We start from the raw sequence: 19,657 nt of genomic DNA, 5'->3' as shown, positions 1-19,657 counted from the left end.
GGTAGAGGAGGGTGCCTCTGAGTGTGGTCTTGGGGTCGGTGTGGATCTGGAAGTGGAGGTGTTCGGCGTTGGCAAGGTTGACGTCTGAGCTGGTTGAGATGCGGATGGAGTTCTTGTGGACGATGGCGATGCCTCCTCCTGCTTGCTCGATGCGGTCCTTGCGGATGATCTTGTATCCTTCCGGGATGGCAATGGCGATGTCTGGGGCTGAAGAGGCGTTCATCCATGTTTCTGTTAGGAAGGCGACATCTGGAGAGATGGTCTCTAGTAGATTCCAGAGGTCGATGGCGTGCCTGTGGACCGAGCGGGTGTTGAGCAGGATGCATTTTAGGTGGTTGGTGCCAGGTCTCTGATTGGTGTTCGTGGATGAGGAGTTGGTTTTGGTGCCGTCGAACTTGCAGGAGTTGCAAGAGAAGGGTCCATGGGTGTGTCCAGGAGCGGCTTGGACGCAGTTGGGGGAACGGCCGGGGTTGAGGGCTAGGATGGTGGTGGCATCGTAAGTGATGCGGGTGAGATGGGCATTGCGTGGGCTAGGCGCAGTCCAGGCGCGGACGGGCGTAGATGGGCTTACCTTTGGCGCACCTTCGGCGCGGCCGTAGCGCGTGGACGCTGCGCGTGGGACTATCTGTCCATAAATGGAGAGTGGAGGGGGCGGAGGGTGGGAGGGGCAGCAGGGAGGCGGTAGCGGGGAAGAGGGGCGGGTCAGGGGATATCCACAACAAAATGGAGGGTCAAAGGTGAAAGCGAGGCAGGGGCAGCGCCGAGTGAGCAGTCCAATTAAATAAAATAAATAAATATATGCGCAACAGACACAGCGATGCAGACAGTACAGACAGTGAGCAAGGCAGCCAGAGCAAGGTCGCGCTAGTATGTCCGTCGGGTAGTGCCGCGCTATGCGTGTACAGCGCTAGAATGCGAATTGCAGTGAAAACGATACCAGAGATGCGTGTGAATCACCGAGCGATGTAGCTGCAGGTGAGCAGGAGCGTGAGGGTGTGAAGTAGCATTCTTAATGTAGTGTTCCAGTTCTCAGGTCTATCCGTGTGAAAGATGAGATCCATTATTATTGGCTAAACAAAGGCTGCCTATGTACTGGAATGGCTGGAAATAACCCCCCTGTAAACAATGGATACATGACATGGTGTACTGTAAGGACACATTGAAAACCTATGAAGAAGAGCTTTCATCGGGATCGAAACCAAGAGACTATTGGCAACCGTTAACGCTCTCCCATCCGATTGATTAACTCCCCCTCGATGTATCTTATGTTACAATCTGGATTGTACCTGTGTCAGTAATGTATGGAGCATTATATTGTACTAATATGTCAAACCCACAGCTTGCCAGTAGGGGTATGTGTGTATGTTAGCCTGTATGTTTCTTTTGGTTGTGTTTTTTTTCTTCCCTTGTAAGTCTTTATAATGTATGATTTCAATTAAATATATAATAAAACTTTAAAAAAACAAATATGTTTTCATAACACTACAGGGGCAAGAATTCGACCTCGTTATTCTTAGTTAAAGGAGATAACCAGAATGTCTTTGAAGGAAATGAAAGGCGAGAAGGGAGGATGCCTTCGTGCCTGGCCTATCTGCACCTCAAGGCCACTGGAAGACAAGAGACAAGAAGAACTTAATAAAAGAGTCAATGGAAAGCTACTGGGGAATATTGCAAGTGAAACAAATGTGATACATTTAGGGGGGGCTAAATTTGGCTTTTTTGTATGATGCGCAGGGACAGAAAATCAGACTTCTATATTTTCGGACGAGAAGGAGCATCTTAGGAGCGAGCTCCATAACCTTAAGCTATTTTGACTCATTTGACATGAGTACTTCTTAGGAAGTCTACACGTGCTACCTTTGAGAAATTATATAGAGGAAATAGCCCGGACCCTCAATGAGAGTAGTGTAGGGAAAGATAGCTTATGCTTTCCTTCCCAATGAAAAAGAATTTAGATTCCACCTCAATTATGTGTTGCATTTTGATTTTAGAATAAGTTACATTATGCCTTCTGTGCAATTATATTCGTAGGTTCGTCTCTGTATTGATTTTTTGTACCTATATTTGCCGATTCTCAGATGTGTTTACCAAAAATTATTTTTGGCCTTATAATAAAATCCATAAATTGGAATTCGGAGTCTGTGGTTTTTGAAACATGACTAAATTGTAAGTATAATTTGAAGTGTTTACTCCCCTCAACTACTTTCAGTAGGCAAAAAAAAGACCATCAGTGCTAAATTTGGAAGGGAAGGATAAGACTACATTTGGCGTAATCAACATTGTTACCTTATTCCTTTCTTAATTTTTCCTTATTTCCTCCACAGCTTGTTCTCAATTAGCCCCCTGAGGAGGATTTTGGACTTATACACACTATCCTACTACTACTGGGTGACTACGCGCTCTATAAAAACCTTAAATAAATAAATATACTAGGATACCACGTGACATAAAATCATTTTGTCCCTTCTCCCCAATAACGTTTCATTTTTTGCTTTCTCTAAACCTGCGCCCTTTTTATCCTGTTTCCGCCATTGTGTTTTCACACAGCCTTAGCCATATAAGCACTATACAAGGGCACACAAGCCCTGTAGCGACAGTTGGGTGCTTAGTGGGGCAACGTTTAAGCACCTTTATATGGGATATCATGTTCGAGCATAGACCCTCTGTCATGAAAACCTTAAAAGAGGGGGGGAGGAAGTATGTTGGGTCCCGAGTAGGGACATCCCAGGGTAGTCCTAAAAAGATATTGAGAAAACACAATTGCAAATTGCATTTATTTCTGTAACGTGTGACAGCTAAGATATGTGCATTATTTTGACATCTGCACTAACTATTCAAAAGCCGACACGTAAAGATTTATAAAACTGATTAATTAGAAAAACAATATTATGGATATTTTGGCTGCTCAGCATGCTCCATGTTGAACAGTGATGTGGAAGAGCAGAGTGTCGTTAGATTTTGATTACTGCCCTACAATAACAAAATGCTCACTTTGCCAGAATGCCTTGCTTTGGAGCAATATAATGGCATTTGGACAGAGCCAGAAACTGCATACAAAACTCCTGCCTAGCTGTGCTCTAAGTGTTGTGTAAATTGCCCTCAACAAACCCACTCGCGTTTATGCGCATGGGTGGTAACCTTTATTCATTTGAGGTCTGTAACATAGCGCCTACACCGCCAATATGTTGTTTCAGAGAGCTGACCGGTAGTTGGAATCTGTTTACGTTCTTACCTGCCTAAGCAGAAAGCACAGCTGTAGCCACCTCTGATGTACTAAACAACTAAAAACGAAAGGTCACAAAACATGTCTTTTTTACTGGCAGAGCTTCACAGTCCGCCTACAAGCTTCCACCTCACCATGATGCATTCGAAATAGACGAGTCCCAACCTCAACACATGGCAACGTGATAACAACTTCTAAAGTTTAAGGCACAGATTTCCTAAAATGCACACACTATTTTGAGCATTCATTGATGATTGAAACTGTGCTATAATCGGAAGTGTGCTGCGCCAACCAAGATGGCCGCCTAGCCCTGGAGCTCCGCATCACATCGCGGAATGCCGCAATAATTACTGCAGCTTCAGCAACTTTCTTTCAACGAAACCGAGAGATTCATAAATCGGAAGAGCTGCTTAAGATTTCTCTTCCATTTCCACGCGCTTGCAACGCCGCTTCCTTCTGAAATGCACTAATCTACCTGCAAACCTGTTCCGGCCGCCATTTTGTTTTTACCCATGACGAAGATTTCACTTACTTCAGGTACTTTACTCGCACAATGACTTTTGCTACCTCATAAAACAAACATGCGACTTTGGAAATAACTACTCCTTTATGTGATACTAACATTTTACTTGCTCTGAATTTTGCTCCAATTTCTGGATTTACCTTAGCTGCGACGTATTTCTTCATCTCACTTAATTTCACCCTTTGGCTTTGACTTTGGCTATATATTCACGAGGTGCCTGACCTCTCAAGAGTAATTGGACTTCTTACTTTATCAACAGCGCTTTAATTGTTTCATTATTCTGTGTTGTGCAGTTTATTTCAATCGCTGTGGTTGGCCACAGGTGATTTTCTCCTACGCATTGCCGAAGTTTGCTACTCCTCCACTTTATGGGTAGGAGTAAGAAGTTACTTACTACCAGCATGAGATACCTGGCCCGCAACCCTGTTTTAAAGCCGTATCATTTGGCTTCAGCTCTTAATGGTGGTTTTAAAATGGCGCATTCTTGTTCATTAAAAACTTCAAGCTCATCCATATCTTCTACCAATATGCAGTCAACCGCCTCTACTATCAAACTTCTCAAGCAAACCCTCCCTCTCCACCGAAGCCGGCTTCTCCAGTTTCATTAGATATGGTCCTTGATGAAATTCGTGCCTAACGCCCTTTCATTGAAGAGACTAATTTACGTCTCCAGCTGTTGGACACCAAGTGGGCGTCTATGGAATCCCGCATCACTAATGTAGAGAATCAAGTCGGTGACTTTCAGAATTTCTCCATTAAAATCTCTACTTACAGAGGAAGGTCTCTTTGTTCAAGAAATCGGCAGAGGATCTTGAAAACAGAAAACAGAGGCAATATTCTACACCTGTATGGCCTTCCTGAAGCCCGTCCCACTCTTCAATACTTTTCTCATAAAACTTCTAGACCTTCCTACTTCAACAACGCTTAGCATTCAACGCGCTCACAGGTTAGGTCCTCGTCTGTCCTCATCAGCTGCTCCTTCGAAGCCTAGGGGTGTGATCTTTTTATTTTTTAAATTTACAGACTTGTTACAAGTCTTAAATGCAGCCGAGCACAAAATGCAGCTTGTTTGGTCAGGTTCTAAACTTCATATTTTGCAAGATGTATCACAGGTAACTGCTAAACGACGAAGAGAATTCCTTGAACTGCGTCCAGCCTTACTATCACTTGGAGCAAGATTCGGACTTTTCCATCCCTGCCTGTTTACAGTCACCTTCCAGAACAAGACTTCCTCTTTTGATGATCTAGCTGACCTGAAGAAATGTATCCGTTTACATTCTACCTCTTCTATGGAAACTTCCGGTCCTCTTTTTTCTTTAACGTCCCCCATAACTTGACTTTTTCATTTATTGTTGACGGGCTTTGTTTCACCCGGTCTGGTTCCTTGCTGATTTTTTCTTTTTCTTCCACAGGTTATTGATGGTAGCTATTTCGCAAAACGTTATCTTTAATATTTCATATAAATGTATTCTTCTCTCACTCTTTTGCAGATGTTTCCCTTGATATCTCCCTCTCTTTGTCTCCTGTTTTATTTCATCTTGTTCCCCATTGTAATGCTTCTTCCCCGGTTGGTTGGGTCGTCTTCTCCTCTGTCACCACCTCCCACCTGCTTCCTTTATTCCCCCTCAAAGGTACGTATTACAGTTGTCAATCTTTTCCTTCTTTTTACTCTCGTTTATCTTCCAATTGTATTCATTGTTGACATGTACTGTTTTTCTATTAATCTTTCTTTCACCTCTTTTCTTTCTTTCCTTTCTCTTTCCTTGATCAATTCTTGCTTCTTATCTCATTTTCTTACTATTGCATAATTTGTTCTGTTTATAACGTTAATGGATTTACATTCAGAGTTATCTCCTGGAATGTGAAGGGTTTTATTAACCCAATTAAAAGACAGGGAATCCTTTCCCATCTTGCCTCTTATAATCCGGATTTAGTTCTCTTACAAGAGACCCACCTCACAGAAATTGAGGAGTTAAAATTAAAAAGAGGCTGAGTGGGTTCAGTTTTATTCTTTCCGTCTACCAATAAGAAAATGGTGTTATAATATATAAATTGAATTGTAAGGTGATATCGCAAGAAAATGACACAGAAGGTAGATCTATTGAACCTATAGACATCTCGGAACATGTCCCAATTGTAACAGATCTTGATTTGCTCCCTCCACATCCCAGGTGCTCCTGATGGCATTTTAACAATTCTCTTCTTCTAGACCCTCTTTTCTCTTCCTCTTTTTGCACCTTTGCAAATGAATTTTTTGATCTTAACAGTGACCCCAATCTCTCACCCCATATCATATGGGATTCTTTTAAAGCCACTGCGAGAGGATTTATTATAGATTTTGTTTCAAAGAAAAAGAAGCGCTTCCTTCAACAACGGAAGACTGCCTTGGCGAATATTAAGCTCTTAGAACACAAATTCTATACTTCTTTGATGGATTCGATCTCGCCAGAGTTGACACGTGCTAAGCTAGCCTTTAATAAAACTACTACTGACAAGACGTCCTCAATACTTCTCTGTAGTAGCTATTACGGTGGTCGTACTAAAGCGGGTAAGCTCTTGGCGAACTATCTAAAAACTCGTAAAGACCGTACTCTAATCGATTCTATCTACTCTCCAAATGGTTCTCTTTTGCATAAGGATCAAGACATCCTCAATGAATTTAAACTCTTTTATAAGGATCTTTATACCCCTGAATCCCCTCCTTCCTCTGCTCTTATCCAAGATTATTTTAATAAACTTCCAACTCCTTCTAATTCTCACCACAGTCTTTCTGATCTCGAAACAGACTTATCCCTTACTGAATTATCCACTGCCTTAAATGCCTTGACCTGTCCCAGATGGTTTTCCTGTTGAATTTTATCAACACTTTTCTAATCTAATACTCCCTACTCTTAAATCTTTTCCAGTCATTTTTTCTAGCTAGTAAGACAGAATGTACCTTTCAGGAAGCTACAATTTGCCTCATACATAAAGAAGGTTGTGACCCCATGTTTTGTAAGAATTATCGCCCGATTTCCCTGGTCAATGTTGATTATAAACTATTTGCCAAATCACTTGCCTAGATCCTCTTATGCCCCACTTAATTGGTAAAGAGCAGTGAGGTTTCGTCAAGGGTAGGCTCACTTCTGATAATTCTCGTCTTTTTCTTAATGTTTTAAACAAAATCCCTTCCCTAGACACATCCTTGGGGGCCATTTCTGTTGATAGAGAAAAATCTGTTGACAGAGTTGATTGGTCCTGGCTATTTGCTTCATTAAAGTGGCATGGTTTTGGTCCCCAATTGATTTCTCCTATCTCCCTATTGTATTCTGCCCCTAAAGCTTCAGTATTAGTTAATAGATGCATTTCCTCTTACTTTCCTCTTCAGCGTGGTATCCGCCAGGGTTGCCCTCTCTCTCCTCTTCTCTTTAGTCTAGCTCTTGAACCCTTTCTATTTTCTATTCGTAATAATGATTCCATTTCTGGATTTTCTTATGGTGACCATCAATTAAAACTCTCTGTTTACGCGGATGATATCCGACTCCTTATTTCTGCGCCCAAAGCTTCTATTCCTCCTTTATTACATGAATTTGCTTCTTTTTCCCTTGTTTCTGGTTATAAAATTAATTCAGATAAGACAGAAATCCTCCCCCTTACAAAATGCTGTCTCCCCACGCCTTTTCTGCCGCTGGTTTTGCCTGGAATCACTCAAAAATTAAATATTTAAGTATGTGGTTCTCCAACTCCATTGCTTCCTCTATTAAATTCATATGTCTGCAGTCTTATCCAGAATTGAAAAATTATTTTCTTCTTGGAACCCTCTTTCACTTTGTTGGTGGGGTCGGCAAGACTCAATCAAAATGATGATTACCCCCATTTTAATTTATACACTATCAATGCTCCCCATTCATATTCTTGCCTTTTATTTTAAGCGGATTGACTCGTGTCTTTCTAAATTTCTTTGACAGGGCAAGAGGGCAGAATCTCCTTATCTTCTCTTCGTAGGTCAAAGTCTAAAGGAGGTGTGAACTTTCCTGACGTTCGTTTATACCATAAATCATTTTCTCTTCGCCAAGCATCGAAATGGCTCCTTCCCGATCCTTCCCCAGTCACTCCCCTACGGCTACGTATTGAACAAACCCTATTACTACCCTTCTCTTTAAAGGAAGTTGTGGCTTTCTCTGCTAAAACCCCCTATAACGCTCTTCCTTTGTTTAAGCACACTTGTTCCCTTTGGAAACATTTGATACATCCGGATCCAATCTCCAAGGAATCCTTTTTGGAATCTCCAATTTGGCACACTTCTTATTCTCATTAACAACAAGCCCATCTACTGGAAAGCTTGGAGGTCAAAGGGCATAATTTGAGTCAAAAATCTTTTTGATGGATTGTCTCCATGCTCATTTCCCCAATTTCAGTCCTTATTACACTGCCCCCGATATTTTTTACAGAAATTCCCTAATCCAATGGCAGTTATTCTTGACACGTATTACTCTCTTCCCTCTTCGCCCCTTCCTGTTGTCCAAAACTCTCTTCTTCAGATACTCTTCTCTCTACCCAAAACTTCTCTTATCTATAAATACTTCTCAGCCCCTAATCCAGTTTGTGTAAAATCCAAATTGGAACTTTCTTGGGAATCTGACCTGGTGTGTGAATGGAACATCATCTTCTGGGATAAACTTTGGTCCCGATCTCTAAAAATGTCTTGCTTTGCCTCTCCTACACAATCTCTATTTTTCCTTTACCATAGACTTTATCTCACATCTGTTTCCATTGCTCGCTTTTCACTTTCTTCTGATTCTAATTGTTGGACCTATGGCTCTTCTAAAGCTAAACTCATGTACCTTCTCTTTCTTTGCCCACCAGTTTCTATCTTTTGGGGGAAAGTCTGGTTCTATATTTCTCGCCTGTTTAATATTTCATCCCTTATTCTAATCCTCTTCTTTTTTCTGGAAGTCTCTTTGATTCCTTAGATCTGCCCTCCCTAACCATGGTCTCTACGATCTCATGCTTGCTTTAGATTTCCAACACATCTCTCTTAACTGGAAAACTATCACAAAACTATCTATACAACATTGGTGGAATAGTCTTTGTCAATTTCATGGATTTGACACTGCTTTCGCCTCCGCCTGTAAACCAATGATTGATAGAGATCTTTTTGGCTACCCCTTACAAATTATTTAGATCAACTAGTTTTAACAGAAAAATCTCGTTTAAATTCTGAAAATGTTAAACCTCCTTGAATACTTCTTTTCTCTGTTCTTCTATTTTTTACTCTTGTTGGCTTGTTGTATGGAATTAATTAAGAAATTCATTCACATTCCTTGTAATATGCACTACCCTAATATACCAATGTATAAAACTCTCTCTTCTCAGTTCCCCCCTTTTCCTTGCCCCCATTTTCCCCCCTCATTCCCCATGAAATTTAAAATAGCTTTGATTGTCTAATAATACTAGCCAACTCTTCTGTTATATTCCTATTGGTTCTATTTAATTCTGTATTGCTGGTTCTTTGTATATTTTGTTAACTTTCAAATTAGATTTTTAAACTTAAAAAAATAAACTATGCTATAATCAAGTTAAATATCTTCTCTATAACTCTGAATTCATGACCCTGCTCCGGGAAGCCACAACCTTACCTCAAGACCAGTTGAGCCAGTCAGGGTGTATCATAAATTTGCTTTTCATTAAGTAGCATAGAAGCCCTTCCTTAGGTGTCTGGCCATTCACCAGTGCCACGTGAAATAACAGTACATGTTGCAGCACCCAGGATAACGTGCTGCATGACTAATACTTATAAGGTCCCAAAGCGAGACGTATTGGCTATGCCAAAATTGTTTGTTTTGCTAATAAATTTGGCAAAGTTTGGCAGGCCTGCCTGAAACTACCCCAAAAAAGTTTTATTCATCAAATAATCATGGCTTCTCTTCGATGACACATACAAAGGGATTCATGATAACATTCACACCACTGCTGGAATAAATTAGCCAGATGCTCCATCAACATTGGTAGGTTTTTTACTAAAAAAAAAAAAAGAAGCAAATTCCTTATTTTGTCTATTTTTAATGTTGTATGTTTGATGCATTTGAATTTTCCTTCTCTAACATCTAGTAGCTTGATGCTGTTAGCTTACATTGGAGTTGTAATATGATAACTTAATATATCTATATAAACCTATATGTATTGATGTGTGTGTGTATATATATATATATATATATATATATATATATATATATATATATATTTAAATTATATGTACTTTTATTTCTTTTTCTAAATTAGGTTTTCTTGTTCAGTAATGACATATTATGGAATGTTTCATGAATTGTATATTTATATTAAACTTTTACAAAAGGCAGACAAACAGTTAATGCATATGTTGTACATAAAATATGAACATTTTGTTATTTTGTATTGTTCATGATCTTTATGAAATATTGTGAAAGTTGGTAGTTTTGACCATTTACAATAAAGAATAACAAAAACAAAATCTAACTTATAGTATTGTCATCAGGGCACTGTCTGATTCAAAGATCCTGTAACTTTATTCATGGGTATACGCAAGTCTGAAAACCTGGTACAATGACAAGTAAAATTAAGAGGACTATTCAATATGAAATAATTTAGCATATCTAATGGAACTCTGGGCACCATTTACTGTCATTTCGAAATCCATTTAGTTAGAATGTGTAAAATTCAGAATGTTGAAAAGGGATAATGGATATGTGAATTTACACCCTTTAGTTCAATGCAGGAGAACCCGACAATGTATTGGATTCTGTTAAAGGTTTTGCATTATTCATTTCCTCTTTACAGGATGAACAGTCTCACAAAAGACAAAAATGTGTCAACCTAAATACAGCGAAACAGCCTGTGGTCATAATCAAGCAGCAGGGGAGCAGCTAGCCAGCGGCTTTTGGGTGAACAGTCTAAGAAAGGCAGGTCTTCAGGAATTTCCTGAGAAAAGATGAATGGGGCGAGTGCGGGTCTAGGTTGGTAGATGGAATCATAGTTTGTTTTGGGTGGGGGTAACACATCGGTTATCACAATAACATAAATCTGGATTAGACAGTGGAAACGAGGTGGTTCTTGATGGTAGCCATATGTGTGGTAGATAAGGTCACCTTTTGTTGCACAAGAAACAGCAGGTTCCTTCCGGTGAGACAGAATACTCTGATGTTAAGTAGGACCCTCACAAGGGTAGCCATTTCAGGATTTCCAGAATGGGCGAAAGCTTCTTTTCGTCCACATTTTAAATATTCTGTTAGCATTCAAACTGGGATTTTGGGATCCCTCATTCGGGCTTGACGATAGTATTCATTTGTTTTATAGCACTTGGTATCACATTTCCTTGCTGTTCCATAGTGCTGTACAGTAGATGATACAGTGTTACTCATATTGGCAACATTAGAAAAAAGAAAAATGTTTAGCCCATTCAGGAGGTAAACTCAGTGGCGGCTGTTCTGGAACACAAGTGGTGGGCAGAAAAAAAAAAAAAAAGATCGCTTACCTGCTGGTGGCCACCTCTCCTACATTCTTTTTTATTCCTGTCAACTCCCAGCGGCATACAGGCTCCCAGACTCCCCTAAGCAATCATTACGCTGCTGTCATGCTGGTAATTTTAATACCAGCATGACAGCAGCTTTGTGATTGGTCTGAGCAACCTAGTTTGCCACTCAGACAGGGCCTGTGTTCTTGGGACTGTTCTGTACCCGTCTGTGCAATACAGCCAGGTGTCTTATCTGTTCTTGTCGACTCCCAGCAGCACACAGGCTCGCAGACTCCCCTAAGCCAATCAGGAGGCTGCTCTCATGGTGGTAATAGTATTACCAACATGACAGCAGCCTAGTTTGCCACTCAAATAGTGCCTTGTGCTATTCTCCATCCAGCTGTGCAACACAGCCTGGTAGAGAAATGCCAAAAGCGCCTGTCAGTTTGGCTGTCATAAGACAGTCGGCCAAACCGTTATGTGCATTTATGGTGCCCACCACTACTCTTCCCTGCTCGTGAAAACAGCCCAGCCCCGCCCCGCCATAAACTGGTTCAATACTGATAAATAAAATGTTAATAACATTTTGTTACTATTACTTTATTTTTTTTAAACTTTTTTCACTGCTCTGGGAGCAGTACGGCGACAGTCCTCCGCCTTAACGGAGGAGCCCTCATTGGGTAAACCCCACTTGCAGATTAAACATAGAGCTTAGCTCCGACAGTGAAGGTCTGGTTGCGGACCTGCTGGAGTGGACGCTGGCTGATGAGCAGCACATAAAGCTCACCCAAAGAGATAACATGATTGAGGAAGATTTGGAGACCTGGGAAGGGATGCTTGGGAGGGTTCTAGAACTGATGCCTGTGGGATGCTGTGAGAAGGTCTGAAAAGCTGAGGTGAGGGGGGCGAATGCTGCAACAGTGGGAAAGGGCTGTGGGAGGCTCAACTAAATGTGTGGGGGAATAAGTGGTCCAAAAATGTTGGAGTACTAACTGGAACAAAACACTGCCATTAATGTAGTGCTATATTTGCCAAAATGGAAAATGCCAATAAAAACAACTGCCCCCCACCCCCCAAAAAAAGATCGTAGTAAAGCATTTATTAAACGAGTTATTGTATATTGGCAGCATGGCGATCTGAAAGTCAGGCCCTATAAATGTTGGATGCTTCATAACAACTTCAGTTTCAAAAAATAATTTTTCGTCACTGCACTAGCATGCATACAGCTGCTTAGGTCCCAGCCCACGTAGACACACCTGTTTTTGGCTGACTAGGTGAATGAAACATAAGCCTTCATTAAGAAAGGAGGTGCACAGCCCTCGCATTTGCATGCATGTGCACACTTATACAGCAGCACCCCACCCCGTACGGAGGGGAAGGGCCGTGCATCTTATTTGTTACATGAATGGGTGTGCCCGTGTACAGACCCAAATAGAAAGACTGTATGTCTGAAAGAAAGTAATAGAAAGTCACAGACAAGCAGCTGAAACAGTTGCCTTGGGCCACCCTGTGCCGGCCTTCGAGAGGGCCATGGGGTGCCCCCTCAAATGCTACAAGCACTGGGGCATAGTCTCAGATGCACTCACACTCATGGGTGACATGAATTCCAAGATGACTGATGCCCCCCAAAGAGATACTGGCAGTGTGGGCCTGAGAGACCCCCCCCCTAACTCTCTTTGAGAGTCAATTAGTGGTTGACGTGGGGGAGATCGGAGGGGCACGACGTGCCCATATTTCAATTGAAGGAAAGCAGTTCCCCTACCTTTTGTGAAAAGATAACCCTCATCCTAGGTCGGTTAATTCCGGGTTCCTGCTTGCATGAAAGAAAGGTAAATGTGTGCAACTGACCAGTCTGCAAATATAAAGGGAGCTTGGAAGCCGGTAAATGCTTTAATTACTGGAATCCCTTGACATTTCATGATGAGACAGGTTTATTCTTTTTGAGTGGTATTGGAAAGGAGTTACCAGTTGAGCTATGAAGTGTGTAACACAGGCTCGTGCGCAGAAGGGGCAGCAGGGGCCTGTGTTAGGCTCCTGACTATTCTCCACTGCTTCAATTAGGATTTAGTTCTGTGGCACTCTGGTTACAGATACAAGCCTCTGCAGTGCATTAACTAATAGAGGTTTCATAAGGGATGACAGTGCATTTCCCACTTATTAACTAGTTAACTTGCAGTTATTTTACATTTAAACTCTGTGTTATTTTATATGTACATACCTGAAAGTGGAAGACTGAAAAAAGTTCCTGAATATTTTGTTTTTTAGCCACGCCTTTGACCCCGCCCCCATTGTGTACAGCATCACAGTTTCCTTACTTTTTTTAATGCACTTGGACCACTATTAATTCCTCCACCCTACCCACAGTGCAGAATTTGCAGCTGGTCCCTGGTTCCCAGTTCCAGTGTGCCCTTTGAGGAGCATGCTACAACTCTGCCATGCCCTCTGTGGCATACGTCAAGCGCATTTCCCCCTGGACATGTTTGTTGATGCACTTTCTTTGATAGTATGGCATGTATGATGGCAAATGGATATCCTCGATTGACCCGAGACATGGCTCCATAAAAATAAGACCAGGAAAAGCAGTACCATTACTAGAGTGTTTTGTATTACGGAGCTGCATTACTGTGAGGCCTGAAGGGGAGGAAATCTCATAGCACGGCTGTGGTATCCATAGCAGGGGAGGTAAGGGCAGTGGCAGAAAATACATTTCAGCATAGCCGATTTTGTAATGTTTGGAAATACATTTATATCCTTCAGATTAAAGTGATTTAATTAAATGTGTGTGAGATGTAATGCTTAATTTGAGCCGGTGGTTTCTAATGCAAGGCGCCTGCACTTATTTGTCACCACTGGAGATTGTAACAGTCTGCCACATGGTGGTGCTGTTTGTCTAATTAAAAGATGAGCACAACAGTTGTTTATTCATTCAATATACATTAAAAAATAATGAGTATTGACTGCCACCTAAACCCCATTATTACAGCTTTGAGGGCCGGAATATAATGAACTGTCACACTTTTAGGAGTAAGATGGTTATCGATTGTGTTGATACTGCCATTGGCAGCGCTGGGAGGGACAATGTGTGATATAGGCTGCAGTGGCTTCCTGACGAGGGCCCTGGCATTTATTTATTTATTACAAATTAAGCACTGTAACACTGATGTAATATGTAAGGCTCGCATATTAGACTTTAGAAGAGTATCCTACCTGAAGGGCTTTATCCAGTTTTGCTGCTAGTTGTCCAACCTCGTACAACAGGTCCGGTCCTGCAGGTATCTTTGCAAGAGGAACTCCTGGCAGATAGGTCATCAGCCTTACCACATGGTCCTTTTTTCCTGAGCCATAATCTAGCAATGAAAGAAACAAACAATGATGTCATATATTTAAAGACAAGGCTATTCCTTATGCCCCAGATTTGGGTTGGCTTAGCCTTGCACATATTCCAAGACGTCTTACTTTTCTGTATTTTTTTAATTGCTTGTTTTTGTATGTTGAGTTTTTAAGGAAAGAACATTCTGTGCAACAAACGTGTTCATTTCCAATGGGCATCTCTACCCTGAGCACTACCATATCAGTATTAAGGTTGAGAGAGCGCAATTTGAATGTAGAGTATATCGTAGCCATATTTAGACGTATATGTTATAAACGTAGGAATGAAACGCATATCGTAATGTAAAGTTGACAATTATAGAATAAAGGCCAACTAACGTGATAATATGGTATAGGAAATGTAAATGTATTCACATGTTAAAATGCATTAGATTTAGAAGGCCCGTATACATGATGGGTAAATATAGGAATGTGTAGAAGTGTTTACGAAATGTAGAACGTGCACAGTAGAATTCGTATACGTGTGTAACTTTAAATAGGAGAAGTGGCGAGAAATATAACGTGGAAAGACATAGACGTGGAGGAATATAACGTGGAGTAATGTAGAGAACGTACGTGACAATGTAACCAAGGAAAATGCATAAGTTATATTCTATGCAGTTGTATTTTATGTATTACATATATTTGATGTAGAATGTATTTAAGTATAACTAAGGCTTTTGCTAAAATACGAATATATAAATGTATGCCAAAGGTTATACTGTGTAGAGGGTTTCTGTAGGAATGCTGGAAGAGTTTAGGTCATTTGTGATTGTAACCTGACTGATCAAGAGTTCGAAGGAACATAGTCAAATGTATGTAATTTAGTGGGCTTGTAAAAGTCGTAAATAGTTTGATGTGGACGTGAGAGCCAAGAAGTCTAGCACTTGTTAGATTTAAGGTGACAATGCCGGACGGAGCTTATTGCTCGAACGTGAGGAGAGACACTTTTGAGGTGGACTATGTTTTGACAAGACCATTCACAGGATCTAGAAGGTTAAGAAGTTGTACAGATAAGTTAAAGCCTTGTCTAAGTTCATATGTCATTCAATCTGAAAGAGTCAATAAAAGTCGACGATGAGATGATGAAGATGACATCTAAGGAGAAGGGTCAACTTAACGGACGACGCAAGGAATGGACCAATGGAAGAAGCAGGAAGTTGACATCATCGGGGGAAGTCCGTGGTGGGCGTCAAGGGGCGTTCCACCCACACGATGATTGTGTATTTTAGGGACAGTACCCCGGGGAGGAGGTAGCAATTGGGAGATTAGGAACAGCGAGACGAATTGCTCAGAGCAAGGGCGAAGGGTAGATGCCTTGAGCAGATGCGCTGAGACATCAGAGCGCAAGGGAGCAGTAGGCCGAGGACCCTTAGAGAGAGCGGATGGGTAGGCAGATAGGGTACTGCTTCTGAAACTTAAGATTTCCTTTAGAGGCTAAGAGAGTTTGAACTTCTTTGGGAGTCAAACTGCTGACACCTTTTTAGGGAAGAAACTTGCGAAGTAGGGTTGTCACGTAGTATAGAGTAGGGACAGATTAACTTGATGATTTTATCTTACTGCAGATGACGCAGAAGGAACCACTTCACACCGAAGCTTAAAGCTGCTGATATTGTAACTGATTTTGTATTTTGTATACTTTGAGATTTTATCCTGAGTGGATTGTATCGCATTCAAATTAACTTTATATAAAACTCTTAAAACTTTATCAGTTGTAAGTGGTTCTTCAGAGTGGCGTCAGTTAATGGGGTTTGTCTAACCTATGTGGGGTTGTCTTTTACTCAATGACAGATAAAAACGGTCCAAAAATGACGAATGAGATAAATTATTAAATTGATCATAATCATAATTTGATATCAAAATCTCATTCCCGCAGTTGGTAGCAGAGGATGGTTATCTTCTTGAGGAAGACGACCTAGGCCAGGTTAGTTTACCCCAAGGTCCCTAGTCATCATCGACCAGAAGAAGAATTGCAGCCGAAGACGGTGCTGACGGTGCGTCGAGAGAAAAGCAGCAGAATCGGTCGAGAGTGAGTATAAGGGTCATGCGTTGTAAGATTGCGGTGTTTCATGTTGTTCCTGTGTTGTAATGTCAAGCGGAGTTGAATGTCTGTAGTGTGATTGGGGGAAGGTTGTGAGCGCGCGCAACCGGATGAAATCTTATGTCCAGAGGACTTAAGTGGTTCGGGTGTATCGAACACCCAGAGTAATTTGTCTACCATTGAAAGGGGGTCATGAGGTACCATTGATTTCCCGACAGACCGATGATAGGGGGAGCGTATGTGTAAGTGAATGAGTAGCGGACGCTGGTCGTACGTTTACTGTGTGTAAGTAACCTATCAGTTGAGGCAAGTGTCCGACCGTAAGAGGAAAGACGCTGTGCCAGTTGAGGTAGCAATTACAGTTAGACTGTGGCCGTACAGTTAGAGAAAAGTGATCGCTTGGACGGAAGTAGTCATTTTTCGATGTATGAATGAAAACGCATGTGACATCGTGAAACGAGTTGAGAAACGAGGGAAGCTGCTGAAGAGAGAAGTGACGTCAGCGTAAGAGCCGCGCTGAGATTGGTCGCTTAGCATAGAACTGGGCTGAGATAGGCTGATTAGCGAGAGTCGTGCAGGGATTGGTGGTTGTTATCAAGACGCAAATAAGTAAGAAATATCGTACGTGATCAAAATGAAGTGTTTCAAGGGTTTAGGAAAAATCTTTAAAAGAAAAAGGAGAAATTTATATGTCGGAGAAGAAGCTCCACCAGAAGGCACACCAGCATATCATATGGCAGCCAACGTAGGCTTACATTCGATATTATGGATCTCCGAGTGGCATAGGCTAACTGAAGGGCAAAAAGAATTGGCGTTTCCGAGATTTGGAACGTTTAAATTAGAGGTGTTGAACCAACTAAAGGCGACGATGCTTTCAATGAGACCTCTACCGAGGCCAACACAATTTGAGGCTCTTGGTGTGTGGTTTAGAACAGCACACGAAAGGGGCGTAAAGAGGCGCCAAGAAAGAGTGAGAAGATCGGTAAAGGCAGTGCAGGATGCTAAATGGGATGAGGAAGCTAAGAAATGGAGGGTGCAGAAGATAGAAGCGGACAAACTGTTCACCATGATAGAGGCCACGGGAGAAAGGAAACCTCTAGAACAAGAAGATGAGGAAAGCGAACAGGAGGAGGATCTAATAGAAAGGTTGTTAACAGATAGACCACCTCCATACAGCGGTGAACTTGCGAGTCCCATATTACCGCAAACGGACGGAGCTAGGTGGGGGGAATATAAGTCGATCCCAGTAACCGAGTGGGACGCTACTAAGGCTGAAGAGATACCCCAAACTAGTCCTGAACAGAGAGTAGTGGGAAGATTTGTGGTCCAGAAGGTGCCAGAGACGCAATGCGCTAGGGCATACCAAATGCCAGACGCCTTGCAGGTTCCGGTCACCATAGGCCCTATTGTGTCAATCTACAACCCGGAAGGGGTCCAGCAGGAGGAACAGGCACGATGGGACAATGAAAGAGCAGAAGTGGAGAATAGGAATGCCACAATGAATCCCCACAGGCAAATACGAGCACCAATAAGTCGGAGTACCCCATTAGATTCTGCAACGGGTCCCAGGGTAGAACAGGGAGGTCGAAGAGGACCAATGGATTTGAGGGGTCCTAAACCGAAAACCCATAAGGAATTAAGGGAATACCTGAGAGAATGGGACGCTGCCGAAGAAGCTCGGAATAGAAGTTTAGAAACGGGATCCGAGTGGAGGGAGCAGGATAACAGGATTCTCTCTCATTGTGGAGCTGGCGAAAGCAGCCCCGAGTGGGAGAGAGGAAGCCAAGAGAGCAGAAGAGATACTTATCCTACTGATAACAGCAATAGGCTGATGTGCGAAGACAGAAGTGCAGGGTGTGGCGAAGTGCCTCGCGTCACCTTCAGTGAAGGGGAACGTAGGACACAGGAGTACCGGAATACCTTTAGGTGCACACACCATGCCCCAGGTGAGGATGTGAGACATTGGAATCGCGGAAACATGGAGAGTCGCGAAGCGTCTCGACATGCATCCGGTGATAGTGGAAGGAGTCATGAGAACCTAGGGAGTCGCGAAACGTCTCGCCATGCATCCGGTGATCACGAAAGAGATCACGGGAACACGGAAGACCGGCGAGGGCCTTTCATTTTATTAAGCGACACCAGACAACAAGCAAGTTATAATGGGTTAGAACAGAACGGTGGATCCTATCTCACATCTGGAGAAACCGAGCCTAAAAATCGGAACCTAGGGTTGGGGGACGGAGCATTATTCCACCATACCCCGCGCGAAGATGGAAAGGCTTGGGATCTAGAGGGGTGGGAACGAAGAGAAGAGAGGAAGACTCCTCATAACTCACCTGTGCTCAGGCGTAGGGCGCATAGTGGAGGTGAGAGGGATATGAGAGAAGAACACAGAACTGAGATGCTGAAAGCGGAAATAAAAGCAAAACGGCTTGACGTAATGAGTCTGAAGGCAGATCTGGATGAATTGATTGATGGTACAGTGTCATTAGAGAGATTAGCCTCGTATACACCAGATGAGATACTGTTCCTATCCAAAGATATTACCCGAAGAGCGAGGTCAGCTCATGAGAACTTATCTAATTTGGCAAACAGGTACATGGTAGACCTGTCACGAACTAAGGCTTTACAGAGTAACCATAGGCTAACTTGCACGGATCAGGATTTGGATGATCGCAGAACGATCGCGCTGAAAGTACACATAAGGGAATTGATCGTAAGTATCAGAATATGGAGAGATCTGGATAGATGGGAGGAAAGATGGTCCAAAAAGGGCTCCGTTAGACGGAGTGTGCTTGAGGAGTCCCAGGACGCAGGCTTGATGCGAATGGAAGCCTTCCCTTTGCGAGAAATCGCGAATGGAAGCTACGTTCATGTGCCCTGGAGTAGGGGGGATTTGGCGGCATTTACCAATTCCTTCCCAAAGCTTAGAGATAATCCCGTCGAGTGGTATAAGCAGGTAGAAAGATTCGTGAAGATCTCGAAGGTACTGTGGATCGATTTGAACACACTGTTCGATATCGTAGTACCTGG

At 42.3% G+C, this 19,657-nt stretch overlaps 1 protein-coding gene across 5 annotated transcripts in view; it reads right to left on the bottom strand.

Annotated features, from left to right (window-relative positions):
* HYKK (hydroxylysine kinase) overlaps positions 1-19,657 on the bottom strand; it is a 246,346-nt gene that overhangs the window by 55,954 nt on the left and 170,735 nt on the right. For all 5 annotated transcript variants that reach the window (XM_086959415.1, XM_086959417.1, XM_086959418.1 and 2 more), the window contains one exon: positions 14,422-14,561. In XM_086959415.1, coding sequence (XP_086815541.1) covers positions 14,422-14,561 — 140 coding nt within the window. The remainder of the gene's footprint in view (positions 1-14,421; positions 14,562-19,657) is intronic.

Source organism: Lissotriton vulgaris, chromosome 2_2, assembly GCF_964263255.1.
Source record: "Lissotriton vulgaris chromosome 2_2, aLisVul1.2, whole genome shotgun sequence".
NCBI lineage: Eukaryota > Metazoa > Chordata > Amphibia > Caudata > Salamandridae > Lissotriton > Lissotriton vulgaris.
This window is presented reverse-complemented; position numbering and strand designations above follow the sequence as displayed.